The sequence below is a fragment of the Triticum aestivum genome, chromosome 3D, assembly GCF_018294505.1.
Source record: "Triticum aestivum cultivar Chinese Spring chromosome 3D, IWGSC CS RefSeq v2.1, whole genome shotgun sequence".
Taxonomy (NCBI): domain Eukaryota; kingdom Viridiplantae; phylum Streptophyta; class Magnoliopsida; order Poales; family Poaceae; genus Triticum; species Triticum aestivum.
Window position 1 is genome coordinate 482,320,629 of NC_057802.1, and position 16,540 is coordinate 482,337,168.

The 16,540-nt window shown below is 48.9% G+C and overlaps 1 protein-coding gene across 1 annotated transcript; it reads left to right on the forward strand.

Moving 5' to 3' along the window:
• Positions 1 to 253: 253 nt before the first annotated feature.
• Positions 254 to 2,049, forward strand: LOC123075023 (NAC domain-containing protein 90). Its single transcript, XM_044497716.1, has 3 exons — positions 254 to 768; positions 859 to 1,202; positions 1,554 to 2,049. Exons 1-3 carry the CDS (start codon positions 612 to 614, stop codon positions 1,821 to 1,823), a joined length of 771 nt encoding a protein of 256 aa, XP_044353651.1. The 5' UTR covers positions 254 to 611; the 3' UTR covers positions 1,824 to 2,049.
• Positions 2,050 to 16,540: the final 14,491 nt, after the last annotated feature.

Sequence of the window (16,540 nt, forward strand, 5' to 3'; positions counted from 1 at the left end):
CCACCACGTCATGAACAGTGACTGGATGACGCCATCTGCAGGAGCAAACCGAGTTAAATCCCGTGTCCACCATGATTAAAGGTGCACTAATGGTGCTGAAAGAAGGAAGATATGAAGGGCAAACTCGCGACTTAGCAATGGCCGGTCCTGACCAAGTCTTCCCCACCACTAAACTAACCAGCCCGGCCACGTCCCCGCCTTCTCTCTCCTGGTTCCCGCGCCCCCACTCCCACCACACCACGCCAGCCATGAGAAATTTCGCCGCCCCAGCAAGCAGCTCAGCGTCGTCGCCCCGTGTCAACCATGACATGATCCGTCTCCCAAGCGTGCTTCCCCATATATACATGCGGGAGCGCACGCGCTCACACCTCCTCTCACCAACCCACCAATCACACCTTACTAGTTTAGCCATCAGCTCCGATCCTTGCAAGCGAGCTAGCCTAGCTTCTCCGGCCACGCGCACGCTTCCATATAACTCATTCGATCGAGCTGCTGGCTAGGGATCTCACCGGCGGCTGTACTCGTTATTAGGGCCTTCTTCGTAAACTTACCCGCCGAGGACTGGCCGTGCTAAAGTTTAAGGCGGCGCCATATATACGCCGGAGACTGTCATGGCCGACGGGCTGCCCCCGGGGTACCGCTTCTACCCGACGGAGGAGGAGCTGATATGCTTCTACCTGCGCAACAAGCTCGATGGCAGCCGCGGCGACATCGAGCGCGTCATCCCCGTCGTCGACGTCTACTCCGTCGACCCGTTGCAGCTCTCAGGTAGGACCATCGATCATCACATAGATTGATACGTTGTACGTACAGTACGTTGCGTCATGCTCATGCTGCCTTAACTGCATACATACGCAGAGATCCACGAGAGGCTGTGCGGCGGCGGTGGCGGCGAGGGGGAGCCGTGGTTCTACTTCTGCGCGCGGCAGGAGCGGGAGGCGCGGGGCGGGCGGCCGAGCCGGACCACGCCGTCGGGGTACTGGAAGGCGGCGGGCACGCCCGGGGTCGTCTACTCCGCCGACCGCCGGCCCATCGGGCTGAGGAAGACCATGGTGTTCTACCGCGGCCGCGCGCCGTCCGGGACCAAGACCAAGTGGAAAATGAACGAGTACAGAGCATTCCAGCACGAGCACGACGGCGCCGGCGCACCCACGGCAACCGGGGGTCCCCACGCCGCTGCGCCACCGAACCTCCCTCCGCAGGTGATACTCGATGCCACTCATATGTGATATGTCCATCTCCATATGTATCAGACAGACATGGCTGTCACTTTTGTCGCCGGATAAGTGCCGAAAAGCAGCTCGCAACTAGCAATTCATCTAGGCATAGGTTTCAGATTGTGTGTGGTGCTTATAGATAGTGCCAATTAACCGGGATGCTCATCATCACAGCCCCACCTACATCAACATGCATGTTATTCGATAACTTCTTTTTATCGTCTTACACCTTGGCATGCAAGTTGCTGATACGCTATTCATCCATATATGTGAGATTGAGAAACTTAATTATTGTTCGAATCTGTAGTCTGATGTGAACTTGTATTTGTTTTGTAGCTGAGAAGCGAGTTCAGCTTGTGTCGACTCTACACCAAATCGGGGACACTGCGGCAGTTCGATCGGCGGCCGGTTGCCGCTGCTGCAGGCGGTGCCGCTGGTGACATTCCGGGGCCATCCACTGCAGCCACCGCGTCGCCCGACGACGGTGACGGCTCCGGTGGATCCATGCACCCGCTTGAGGAGGATCTGATGGAGGGAGCTGGCGGTGATCCATACGGAGACGATATTGCCACATTGGCTGCTCTTCTCTACTGGCCTACGGACTAGATTATGCATTCGTTTCGCAGATCGAATCTTGAGTAGTTTCGTCTCCATTGACAGATTATGCTCTATCTAAATCTGTAAAACATGAGATTCTGGACAAAAAATGGTCTATGAATTTGAGCACTAGCTAGTTAATTTGTACTGTGAATTTGTAACAGGTAAAAGGGGGGGAAAGGGAAGTGACTATTTCTTAGTCGATTTATTTGAAATAACCATTTATCAAAGGACATATGCATATCCATTTGATGAAGACCTCATCCCTATGCACTTGCACGAAGTGGTTACATCAGATGGTTCTTAGCATCGACTTCGAAATACTTTACCTTTAATCTTATTTGCCTCGGCGAACCAACATGTGACTTGATGGTTAGGAGGATAGTGGTATCTCCATTTCATCAGAGTTCAACTCCTAGATTTGACATTGGTGCTCGCATTTTTTTGAATTTATTTCAGGCCTTTCGGTGATGTGCGTTCAGTGGGAGGAGATATTTAAACGAAATCCCAGTTGCCTCAAGGAATACCAAAAAAGAAGGGTGGGGGTGGGGGCCTACCTTTAATCTCAAAATGATTTCCAGGTTTAATTTTGATCTTTAAACTATGAAATCAGAGAAGTTTGACTTCTAGCTTTCATAACATTTTAGATATGGCCCCTTATCTAGCTCTGGTTTCACACATTCGGCAAACCAGTAAAATTAGAAGTAAAAAAGTAAACACTATAATACAAAAGAAAAATTCGCAGGAACACGCACCAGCCGCACATGCACATTGTGGCCCGCCCAAGTGCCTCACATTTTGCGGGGGGGGGGGGGGGGGGGGGGGGGCTCGACGAGGATTCTAAAACAAGATCACTTTACCGAGTACAAAAACTTGATAAGAATGAACAACAAAGGTAAATCAATAATATTGAGTTTCTACCGAGTTTTATCAAGTTCCATATGAACTAGCTCATATGAAGTTTTAATATTTGAAACCTGATGAATTTCTTTGTTGTTCTTATCAAATTGTAATACTTGAAACTTGGTAAAAGTAGAACTTCTTAAACTGTATTTAAGAATGGTCTTGTTTCAAAGTCCATGTCACAAGGAACACGAATATGCAAACAAAACATAAATTAGACTTTCAGTTCAAAAATATATAATAGGTTGAAAATTGGAAGTCAAATGAAAAAACAAGAAGTGAGGTGGGTGGAGTATGCAATATGTGACAAAAGCATGCATGTATGGGACCCAAGTAATGAAAGGCTTAGCCATGCAGGAGATCAGCCAATTTTCCGCAGATGCTACAAATCCTCTCTCTAAGATAGGAAAATATCCTAGATAAGTTAGTACAAGGAAAAGGACATGTTAGGAATGGACCTGACAGAAAAACTGGAAATAATGACCTAGCTTTTATGAAATATCACTATATTTACTTCTTTTTATTAATGATCCCAAAAATATTTTTCCATTATCTATTTTTTTGGATTTTCCAATATTTACTGGCAAACTTATGTATTTTACAATTGTCATGATTCTAAATATTTGAATATTTAGTAGTTTTCTTCATGGTTCTTGATTATTTTTTGTTACAATATCCCCTTTCTCGATTAGAGTCTCACCTGCACGAAAATAGTGCCATGCATGACGTCAATTAAACAATTATTAGAGCATCTACAACCAGAGTTGGCAGATCCAGCCCCCTATACATCCGCGTCCCGGGCACGCCCACGGGCACACCAGGCACTCCCTAAATTTGAACCTCCACACCCGCGTATCATATATTCCGAACCCTATGCCCATACAAATTCATGCAACTAGCACATAGATCACGGAACGATTAAAATCAACAGGAAACAAACATATAAAATGGTACCAAACGGGCATAATTCACATAAACATCACCCAAAAGATCACCAAACGGGAAAATCACACAGTTCAATGATCCGCACATTGTAACTACATACTACAACTAGATTATAAACAGGAGAGGGCGACCTTCACCACTTCCTCGCCGGCCCTTTGCCCTTCCGGTCGCAGGCACATCTGTGGGAGTCCGCAGCAGGAGGTGGGTTCACGTCGGACCCGTCGTCGGAGGAGGAATCGAAGATGACGATGTAGCCTTCCAAGCGCCGGGCGACGCGGTCTTGCTTGCGCTTGAGCTTGGCCACCCTTGCCGCCTCTGCCTTGCTTCCGCCGCCTCCCGCTCGGATTGCTCAATGCCGAGCCGGAGCTGCTTGGCGTTGATCCTCCGGAGCCGTCAGGCCTTTGTCTCCGCCTCAGTCACTGACCGGCGGCACACCCACTCGAGGAGACGGTCCTCCTCGTCGGGCACCCGGTGTCGGCGGGCAGACTACGCAAACACGTTGGACTTGCCCGCCATCTCCCTTGCTCTCCGCCTCTCGCGGCGGGCGGCACGTGCCTCCGACTCCAGAGTCCGCATCCGCGGCATCGGCGGAGCGGACACTAGAACCCAGCGCTGCCCACGCAGAGCAACGTCCAGAGGTGGAGGAGGCCGTCGGGCGGGAGGAGCAGATCGGGAAGGCCTCGCAGATACACACGCGGGGTGGGAAGGGCCGGCGGCGGCGCTGCGGCGACGGGCGATAGGTGGCGTCGCACCGGAACCGGGGCTGCCGCCCGTATCGACGCGCGGGCGCTCGAGCGCAATACGGAGCGCCAGCTCCTCCTTGTGTCCGGAGCTGCCGTTGGAGTGGCTGCCGATGCTGAAGATGCTCGCCGGCTCTACGGATTTGGCGGATTAGGGAAATGGGAGCGTTGGGGAGCGGAGCCGAGCGGAGTGAGCTAGGGTTTCTACCGGACGGGGGTTTTGTGGGGTCGGGTGGGCCAACAGTGGGCCGGGCTGACGTGGCGGGCGTGCCCGGGGCGTCTAATATCCACCCTACATTTGGGACGGATATGAGGGGTGCCAGTCAGGCCGGGTGTTTGAGAACCGTTTGAGAGCTTCGGATGGGCCGGTTTTTTGTGACCTGTTACTGACCGGACGGCCTGCCCAGGCGTATGAGACGGATATAGGGCGCCCGGTTGTAGATGCTCTTACCTAGGTCAGGGGCAAAACGTATAAAGGTTTAGAATGTTGAGTGCCTAGTTAGATTGATTAAAGTACATGGACCACAAGTACATTTTGCCATAATTAAACTAGGCACTCAACATTCTAACTAGATACCATTTCCGGTTTATTAGGCCTGCACGTATCCTTAGATTGACTTAACCAATATAATAGAAATAATATAACCCCAAAATTATACCACTACAAAATATACCACTTAAAGTTTCTAATGATATATTTTTGTGATATATAAATTATGCTAGGTTGATCAAATTATTAATCTAGGGATACGCGCAGGCCTGATTAACCGGAAAGAAGGTAGTATGCTTCTGCCAGACGTGTGCACGAATCACTCCGGCCCTGACGTTATTTACAACTAATGTTTTCATCCGAAAAAGAAAAACAAACCTAAAAAGAACTAAAACTTGCCATCCCAAAAGAAGTTGCCATGCTTAACAACTAAACTGGCCATCCCGCGTCACTAAACTTGCCATAAAAAATGTTCGCAGTTGCGTGTTCGTGCCAAATATGTGGCACTTATCAGGGTCCAAGATTTAGTCTTCGCATAATGTTCGTGACACTTATCAGGGTCCAAGATTTAGTCTCAGCATAATGTTCAACTAAGTCGGCAACTATTTTGATATTTCGAATCATGTATGGCAAGACTTGAGATTGGAATGAGCACATATATAATGTATCATATATTTATAGTTGTGAGTATTCAGAAGACAGACGTAGTCAAATATCCGAAAGTTTCACTTCTACATATATGACAAGTTTTTGAGAACTAGATGCACATATTGATTATTGTGATAAAGGAACTATATTAATACTCTCTTCTTTTATGCAAATATTGATAATTTTATGTTGTTGATCTCCCTCTCTCTTTTTTGTCAGATTCTTTGATTAGAAAAGAAATGTACAAGTGAATGAGTCGATATGGAGGGCGATATATCCGCCTCATTTATCTAAATTTCTATTGGATCTTGCTAGGATGCTACACCAAAGTCTCATGTCTTCGGGGTTTGAGTTCACCGAACAAAGACCTGGTTTCCGCCAAAATTAGTTTGGTCGGCAAGACCGCGACAGCATCTTGTTGCATGCGTTGCATGAAACCAACGTGCACAAAAGAGAAGCCATCAATGGTAGGCACTCTCCTCATCCATTGACAAATCGAGCCACTGAATGTTCAGGGGGAGAAGATAGAGAAGATTGGTTGGACCGGAGCGGCTTCACCGTCTGCCAACAATCTCGTTCACGTCAGTTTTGTCTGCTTCCCGTCACGTGTACAAAATGCCCATCATCCACACAGTAAGTTCCATGCATCGGCCGCGGGTCTCTCTAATTTGAAACGTGCCAAGATAAGTTGCGGACAGACTCTGATAGCGGCAGGTCAAGTCCACGCATAATGTTTTTTTAAGGGAAGCCCTCTCATAATGTTCTTTTAAGGGAAGTCCACGCAAAATGTTAGTAAAACTTTTACAGCAAAAACTTCTAACTCTTCCCGGAAGTCCTTTTAAAGCAACTCCAACGCGCCGATCATCACGGAGATTGAGTCAGACTGCTCCTTTGCTGTGGATGCTATTAACCAGATAGAGGACTATTTAATTAGGTCCTGAAGTTGCAACCATCACGGAGTGCAAACATCTGATCTTGGACTATGCAAAGATAACATTGTTTCAGGGAGGCCAACAAGGTAGCAGACGAAATAGCAAAGAACTCTTTCAGTAATAGATCTTCAGCTTTTTGGGAGGATGAAATCCCTGATTTTATTTCTCATTTGCTTGTAAATGACATGTCGATTATTTGAGGAATAAAATCTATTTGCCGTCATCCATTTCGTCCGTGCGCGTTCGTTTGGGTCGGTGCGGACAGAAAAGTTGGCCCAACGGGCCGACCTAAACGGACGCGGGTCCGCTTTTCGTTCGCCTGCCGACTCATTCCCAGCCCAATTTGAGCCTTATTTGCGTTGGCACCGACACGAAGCGGACGTGTGCCTACTCCTTCCCCTAGCTCGCTAGTCGGTGGCACATTGGCCATCCCCTTCCACCCATATCGACAGCAAACCCTCGCTCGCCCCTCCTCGTCGCCGCCGCCGCCCATTTTTCGATGCCTCTGCCAGCAGCCCGTGCCGACACACCTCCCCCCAACGCTGCCACCTCCCACGTCGCCGGCACCACCACCTCGCCGCCGGGGCACCGGAAGCTTCCCGCCCTCACTCCCATGTCGCCGCGAGCAGGAAGCCGCCTCCCCCGCCCCGGCTATCTCCTTCGTCCGACACCGCCCGCTGTCCTGACGCCGACACGCTTGTTGGACGCTGCCAGGTAGCCACCTGGTCCAAGGGAGGCGCGCGTCTCTTCTCTTCGCCGGCCAGCTTCTTCATCGACGCCCGCAAGCTGCTCGACAGTTTGCCAAGGTACAAAATGGATTCTGTCGACGAGTTCTTTTTCCACAATTTCTTGTGCGACTCCGATGATTCCTCGTCCGATGATGAGGAGATGTTGGCTGCCGTGTTGGTCCATGACCACCTTAATAGGCAACGGCCATTGTTCCTGGGCTCGATCCCATGGCACATTCCGACGTTGAATCGCAATCGAGAGAGCGGCCATTTGCTTCTTTGGAAGGACTACTTTGACACAACCAACCCGCTGTTCAAACATCAGAAATTCTGGCGGCGTTTTCGTATGGCTCGGCATCTTTTCAACCATATTAGAGAGGGGGTGGTCGGATATGATAACTATGTCGAGTGCAAAGAGGATGCCCTTGGAAAGATTGGCTTCTCATCTTATCAGAAATGCACTACAGCCATCCGGATGTTTGCATACGGAGTGCCCGGTGATCTCATTGATGAGTATGTCCATATGAGCGAATCTACATTCCTAGAGTCCATGTACAGGTTCTGCAGGGTTGTGATTGCTGTGTTTGGCCCTGAGTACTTGAGAGAGCCGACTGCTCAAGATACAGGCTGCTTGTTGGCGATGAATGCCAGCAGGGGCTTCCCAGGGATGTCTGGCAGTATAAACTGCATGCACTAGGAGCGGAAGAACCGCGCTTCTGCTTGGCAAGGGCAGTATAAGGGCCATGTCAGGGCTTGCACTGTCCTACTTGAGGCCGTGGCCTCAGAAGTTCTCTGGAGCTGGCACTCTTTCTTCGGCATGGCCAGATCGCACAATGATATAAACGTGCTTCAACGCTCGCTAGTGTTTGCAAGGCTTGCCGACACTACTAAGAAAATGCTTATACACAGTAGCTTAGTAGTAGCGCTGTAAAATAGTAACCGCTGCTGCTAGTTAGCAGTAGCGCTTTTCCTAGCGGTCGCTACTAGTAACTCTATAGTAGTAGCGCTGGAAAACAAAAACACGCTACTACTATGCGGGACCAGACGAGGCCACCGACGGTAGCTGGAGTTGTAGCGCTGTACAGAATCCAGCGCTACTACTAACAGCTTAGTAGTAGCGCTTTATTTTACTGCGCCGCTGCTGCTAATGGGCCCCACTTAGTAGTAGCGTTTTTCCTGGAAAGCGCTACTACTAAGTACCATAGCAGGAACGCATTTTGGTAAGCAGCGCTACTGTTGGTTGCGGCTGGTGCCACCTTTTCGCCCCCTCCCCCTCCTCTCCCCCACTTTGCCCTCTCTCCCCCTCCTTTCCCCTCTCCACTCTCCATCATTATTGCTCTTCTTCTCTCTTCCTCCTACCTCTCTTCTCTCCTCATTAATGTCCCCCTCCACCATAACTCTCCTTCATAAATGGCCTCTCTCACATCTCTCTCTTTCTCCTACCTCTCTTCTCTCCCCATTAATGCCCCCTCCACCATAACTCCCTCTCCATTAGTTAGCTAGCTAGATTCACCTCTCCTCCTCAACAACTAGATCTAGCTAGCTATTTAGCCATCCACGTGCTCTCTCGATCGGTCTCTCTCATCATCTAATTAACCGCGTGCTCTCTCTCGATCGGTCACTCTTGGGAGATATATAGGTGAGTAAGAAGTTGTTCATTTCAAGAATGGGAATATGTGTGTGAATGAGAATATGTGTGTTTGGGATATATGGAGAGATTTGTGCGAGTGACATGCCCTCGAGTTGCTTATGTTTTGCCGAAGTGTCGATTTATTTCAGTTTCGGTGAATTTTGAGCAAACTCAATATGTCCTATTTTTAGGCAAGGTCATGCCAAAATTTCATATGACTTTGAAGCATGCATGCATTATTTATTTTATAACCCTTTTGCTTGTTATACCATGCAGTCGGTCATGAAGGTGAGTGGATGGAACGTGGAGCGATACATGCAATCCGCAGTGATGGACATGTATGCAAATAATCGGACTAGGATTATATGTCCGTGTGCAAGATGCAAGGAAGGAGTCCTTTTGGACCCTTTTTATCGTGGCACTTTGAAGGCGTACCTGCTGATGGATGTTTTCATGGATGGCTATACTCAGTGGATAAGTGAAGAAGAAGATGATGATGAGGACGTCCACATGGCAGGGAATAACAACATGGGGCTAGACGAAGGGATGACCGATCCACACAAAGACGATGGCGCCGGACATGGCGGCTGGGAAGAGTCCGAAAATGACGGCGGCGAAGAAGATTCCAGACACAGCAAAGAAGAGTCCGGACATAGCAGAGAAGAGGCGGCGGTCATGCCGCAGTCTTCAATGCTACTAAGTGCAGTCGTGCAGGACCCTCATGTTCGAGACCTCCTTCGCAAGAGTACGACTACCGAGAGAGCTACTTCTAGAGAGGAGGCCAAGCTGGCGCAACTTGAAGTAGACTCAAAGACTCCATTGTATGACGATTGCGATCCCGAGGTGACCCGCTTGAGTTTCACGCTTGAACTTCTAAAGACGGAGGCCAAAAACAAATGGACAGACAAAAGCCTCGATGAGCATTTGAAGTATCTACATAATAAAGTTCTTCCCGAGGGGAACCTGTGTCCTACTAGTGTCGAGGAGGCCAAGAAAATTGTTTGCCCTTTTGATTTGCCGCACATTAGGTACCATGCATGCATCAATGATTGCATCATTTATCCGGGGGAGCACGCGGAGCAAACCAGTTGTCCAGTGTGCAATGCTTCTTGATACAATAAGGCAGGAAAGAAAGCTCCTCAGAAAGTTGTATGGTACTTTCCGATCACTCCTCGTCTGCAGCGGTATTTCGTAGATCCTAAGGAAGCAAAGCTCATGTGCTGGCACACGGAGGGGAAGAAGCCTGACGATGGAGATGATCCGAAGTTGAGACACCTCGTAGATGGTAGCCAATGGAGAGCATTCAATGCCGTATATGGATTTGTTGCAGAAGATTCAAGGAACATCGTGCTTGGTGCGAGTACCGATGGCAGGAATCCGTTTGGAAACCAGAACACCAACCACAGCACATGGCCCGTCTTTGTATGGATGTACAATCTCCCCCCATGGAAGTGCATGAAGACAAAGTACATACACATGAGCATGCTGATTCAAGGGCCGAAACAACCGGGAAATAATATTAACCTGTATATGGGGCTTCTGCAAGAGGAGCTAGACACGTTATGGAAAACACCGGCATGGACATGGGACGCCAGCAAAGGAGAGTATTTCTATATGAGAGTCGCGCTGATGACGACGGTGCATGACTATCTCGGTTACGAGTACACCCCAGGCCAAGTGTGCCACGGATACTGCGGATGCACGAGGTGCATGGATGATACAACGTCTCAGCAACTTACGTCAACGAAAGATGGCGGGTCTGGGAAATAATGTACATGGGGCATCGTAGATGGCTCGAGAAGGATGACCCGTGGAGAAAAGCTGTTGAAAAACTGGGAACAGTGCCCCGCGCCGGGAAAGATGAAAAAGGCGCCGGAGCCGCTGCTGAAGGTATGGAAAACGAGGTATGTTTTCTGGGACTTGGAGTATTGGCCCAATCACGACACACCTCATTGCCTTGATCAATGCATATCACGAAGAATGTCCTCGAGAGCTTGCTTGGCACACTGATGAACATGCCAGAGAAGACTAAGGATGGGCTGAAGGCAAGGAAAGACTTGGAAGATTTGAAGATCAGGAAAGATCTCCACCGTAAAAAGTCGATGGAGGAGACGGAGACGGAGGAGGGGGAAAGGGGCCGAAAAGTCAACAAGAAGGAGGAGAATTATTGCCCCCCTTCTTGCTTCACCTTAAGTGCGAAGGAGATCGATAAATTCATCAAGTACCTTATGGGAATCAAAGTCAGTTCCGGTTACTGTGGGAAGATAAGCAGATTTCTAGACCCCAAGAAGAAAAGGTTTAGCGGGATGAAGTCTCATGACTTTCATGTGATGATGACGCAGATACTCCCGGTTGCCATTAGAGGGATAATGGAGAAGCACGTCCATGACACGCTTACTGGTCTCTGCAACTTCTTTGACGTTATCTCTCGAGAGTCCATAAGTGTGAAGCAGCTCCGAAGGCTACAGGAAGAGATTTTTGCCATACTATGTGAGCTTGAGATGTACTTCCCGCCCGCGTTCTTTGATGTCATGGTGAATTTGTGTGTCCACATCGTGGACGACATCATCGACCTCGGGCCGACATTCCTTCACAACATGATGTCGTTCGAGAGGATGAATGGGGTCATCAAAGGATTCGTTCGTAACATGTCCCACCCCGATGGGAGCATCGTCCAGGGGTATCTAACGCATGAGTGCATCTCCTTTTGTGAGAATATATAGGCGTCGGAGACCCAGTTGTTGGTTTGCCCGTCAAGAAGCACGATGGGAAGCTCGAAGGAGATGGTCACAACAACGGCCGGAGGGAATTGCACGTGGACTACTCGGATCGACGGAACGACTTTGACAGGGCTAACTTAGTAGTGCTACAACACCAAGATGTGGTAGATGATTATGTGGCATGGCACAAAGAAAGCATCGCAAATAAGTACCGTGATAAGGGGATGCTCAAGATGGACGACGAAGTTACTGTAGAGCACAACGCCACTTTCTTGCATTGGTTCAAAGAGCAAGTTCTTGAAAATCCCCCGAAAGAGGGCAGTTCAGACAGATTACTCATACACGCATTAGCACATGGCCCCGCGCCCAAGCTAGCGACCTATCAGTCCTACGATATCAATGGGTACATGTTCTACACGGAGGCCAAAGACATGGGCAGTGATTACCAGGACTCCGGGGTGACAATTCAATGCGTGACCGACGCCAACGGTACAACTGAAAGATTCTACGGAAGGGCCGAAGAGATCTGGGAGCTTGACTATGTTGGAATGCACGATGCGATGATGTTCCGTGTCAGATGGGCCAAGGACGTCGTAAGAGAAAACAGGTATTTCACCACCATGTCTATACCCGATGCGAAGAGCACTACCGTGAACGTTAACGTCATCGCCAAAAAAGAGCCATGGGTACACGCTAAGCACGTGACACAATACTTCTTCGTAACCGACCAGGCCAATCCCAGCCGTGTTGTCGTGAGGAGATCCAAAAGGAGCATCGTCGGAATGGATGGAGTCGCCAACGAGGAAGACTACGACCTATACGACAACCCGATGAGGGAAGATGACGATGACGATGAAGCATACGTGAAAAGAAGAATCAATACTACATTACCTAAGAAAGATCGTACTCCATGGCTCCGGAAAAGTCACAAGGAGGGGCTCAATTACTCGGCAACGAACAAGAAAGGGAAGAAGCTCAATGTGAAACGTCGTCGACGCAGCTGATCAGAAACCATCATTTATATATATATGTATCTATTTTGTGTACGCACTTAAGTAACCGTTATCGGTCAACTGATATGTTACCACCACATGCATTGTTCCGGTGATATTCGCGCAGTGTAGGAGAGGGAGACGCCGTCGTCGGGAGAAAAAAAGGGAGAAAGCAATACAAAAGAAAAAAGAAAAGTAAACAGAAAAGAAAAGGAAAATATTAAAAGAAAACTAAAAACTAGAAAAGGAAAGTAAGAAAAGAAATCTAAAAACTAGAAAAGGAAAATAATAAAAAGAAAAATAAAAATAGCAGTAGCGTTTTTCTGTGGACCAGCGCTATAGCTAAGTATTTTAGAATTAAAAAATGGAATAGTTAGTAGTAGCGCTTGTATAGGACCAGCACTGTAGCTAAGTTAGCTATAGCGCTTGTTTGCAAACAAGCGCTACCGCTATTTTGAGTTAACCCCCCGCCGCGCGGGCTCAAAATTTCACCAAGTCTCATTCCCCCCATCTCCACCTCGCCCCTGCGCCCACCGTCGACGCCCTCGACCTCGCCGCCGCCGGCCGTCGCCCCTGTGCCCGCCCTCGACCTCGCCGAGCGTCGCCCCTGCGCCCACCCCTGACCTAGCCGCCGCCGCCCTCGACCTCGGCGTCGCCGCCCTCTCCACCACCCTCGACCTCGCCGCCGCTGCCCTCTCCCCCGCCCCGTAAGCCTCTCCCTCTCCTCTCCCTGCCCTCCTCTCTCTCTCTCTGTTGGCTAAGCTACGTGTTGGATGTATGAACCCTAGCTAGGAGATGTAGCAGAGAGAGAAAGCAATTTAGTTTAGGGCAATTTAGCAAATTTAGTTTAGTGCAATTTAGCAATTTAGTTTAGGGAAATTTTGTTTAGGGCAATTTAGTTTAGGAAATTTAGCAAATTTAATTTAGTGCAATTTAGCAATTTAGTTTAGGACAATTTAGTTTAGGGAAATTTAGTTTAGGGTACATAAAATACCTATAAATAAAAAACAGTAGCAAATTGGTTTTTGTAGGTATAAAAAACAGTAGCTAATTAGTTTTTGTAGGTATATAAATTAGCTATAAAAATAGTAGCAAAAATTTATAAAAAATAGTAGCTAATTAGGGCAGTAGCAAATATAGCTAGGGCCAATTTTTTTTAGCAAATGAGCAAATTTAGCTAGGGCAAATTTGTTTAGGGCGGTAGCTAATGTAATAGCTAATTAATTAGGGTCAGTAGCAGAGAGAGAGAGAGAGATCATTTAGGAAAAAAACAGTAGCAAATAAAAACTAAAAAACAGTAGCAAATAAAAACCAGTAGCAAATAAAACCCTAGATGATATTTTAGGAGCATGTATATAGCCTATACAATGTTGCTGTTTTTAACACTTGGTTAATTTGCTAAGTCCTGGAAATCTATCATATGATGTTGCCATGTTCTCTTGAGATAGCATCAAATCTGTTATATGAACTTGCGCCAATTGTCGAAAATATCCGAGTGGCCTATGTTTTGCCGGAATGTTGATTCATTTCCGTTCCGGCAAATTTCAGGCGCTCCATATGTCCACTTTTTAGCAAAGGTCAGACCGAAAATTTCCGTGATTTTCGGCATGACTTGTGCTAGAAGCTAGGACATATGGAGTACCCGGGATTTGCCGGAAGGGGAATGAATCAACATTCCGACCAAATATAGGCCCCTTTTTTATCTTCATTATATCTTTTATTTACAATTGTTGAATATAAACATGTCTACCGACGCCGAAGTCGGGGGTTCTGCTCGCCTCGCAGACCCCATTGAGGCAGCAAATCACTATTTCAATTACCTGGACGAACATCAGATGGGGTTGCATGGTGGCGCCAGTGGCACCAACCCTGACACCGACACCAGCACCGGCACCGGCACCGACACCACCCCCGAGACCAGGAACGATGTTGTCATAGCCGGTAAAGCACCGGAGAAGAAGAGGACATGAAGACCAAACGAGCTTGGCATCAGACAAATTGTGGTCACGGAGATGCACCCCAAGAAGTTAGAGCCAACGGCGCCGGAGGAAGCGCGCTCGTGCTGGGGCAATCAACTTGGATGCATCCTCAGGGAAACCGCCAACATCAATGACGAGAGGTTGAAGCAGATACCACATATGGAGCACATGCTCCTAAAGAAGTTGCACAATAGGTTTCTGTTCCCCGGCCGGGATGAAGACAAATATAAAGAGACGTGGGACGATGTCGCCATGACAAAGGTAAATGACAAGGCGATGGTGACGTTCACCGACGACTTGTCCTCCTGGAAAGTTTGGGTGAAAAAGGCGCTTGCGAAGAATGAACCGTGGTCCAAGATTCATGCTGATAATCCGTCAATAACGGAAGAGGTCTTTGCAAAATTCAAGGAGAATTGCGGTAAAGAAGAAGTCAAGGCAAGGTCGGAGAAAATGAAGGCGCTCCAGGCTAGGAACACGCCTCCCCACCGCCTCGGAAGCCGTGGCTACGAGGGGAAGAGGCACCTATGGGCCAAGGAGGACGCCGAACGTGAAAGTCACGGAATCCCAGCCCCTTGGCGGAGTTCACCGACCCGCTGGAGCATGACTGGATCAGGGCCCGGTAAAACTGGGACAAAGTCAAAAAGATCTTTTACAGGGACCCGAACACGAGGGAGTTTATGAGACTTTGGTTAATTGTTATATTACCACATTATCATATTACCTTCCAATCAATTCGACTACAAGTTTTGTTACATTAGTAAACCACCCACGTTCCTTTTGCACAAAGAGTAGCACAAAAAGGCATCCGAAAGCGACGAGTCGTCACAGTCATCGGCGAGGCTCAAGTGGGACACCCCATTCAACCGGGCCCTGAACATGCTGAAAAAGGTCCCGGTGGACGAGCCTCCGTCCTATGGACGTGTGCACGTTGTCGGAGATGGCGCCTCGTGGAAGACGTGCTACCGCGAGGAGCCAGAGGAAAGAAGGAAGAGACGGCCGGTCGTCACTCAGCAGACCATCGACGAGAAGGTCGCGATTGCGGTCAATAAGACCAAAGCCGAGACCAAAGAAGAGTTGCTCGGGGCCGTCAATGCAGCGGTCACTGACGCAGTGGTCAGCTTGATTCCGGCACTTTTCGATTGGTCAAAGAACAATCCAAATGCATGGCCGGAGGACTTTCCCCTTCCCAGCTTTGTCGGGAGCAATTCGGCGAACACCACAACACCAGCACCTGCTCAAGCAACCGCAAAAGGTCCCGCTCCTGTTCATAGCAGCCCGACCTCCGTCTCTTGCATGCTCGGCGGGCCTTCATCGTTGGCTGAGCTCGACGCCCTCACGATAATTACGCGTCATACCCTTTTCACCAACATGTTTGTATTCTTCCGTTTCAGTTGCCTTTTGGATGTTTGACATCGCAGACATGTCTTCTTCGTAGGCCGACGGTACCCCGTGCAACCTACTGTACGACATCAAGGGCCAGAAGGTGGACGTGGGAAAGGCAACGATCGTGAAGCCGAAGGACCGCATGTTCCACAACCGAGAGATGCCCGATGGCGTCTTCAAGGTTAACGTGGCCACTGTCTTAGCAGGCTTCGAGGATTTTCCTCCTCCGGTACCAGTCGATGACGATGAGACCCCCCCCCCCCCCCGAGGATTGGCGCATGCAAGAGCTGGTTCTTGCCTTGGCCGAAGTCTCTTCTTCGTCTCAAGGCGCCCAGTATCACGCCAACGCCACCTTCTTAAGAAGGTATGAACACCACCCCACCTACCAAATTACCTGCACCTGTCGTGGCGGGTGATAGCGGACGACGCGAGGGAGAGCCTCCATTAGTGCCAGATCAGGTCGCCCCCGCTGTCGAAGAAGCAAATGTTGATGATAAAATGGAGGAGGATGATGATGACCCAGACAAGTATTTCAATACCGCCTATGATGATGGAAGATTGATGGCTCAGGACGACGAAGACTCAGGCTATGAGAGTGGAGATGATGACTTGATGCTGCCTGATTTGCCGGAGCCG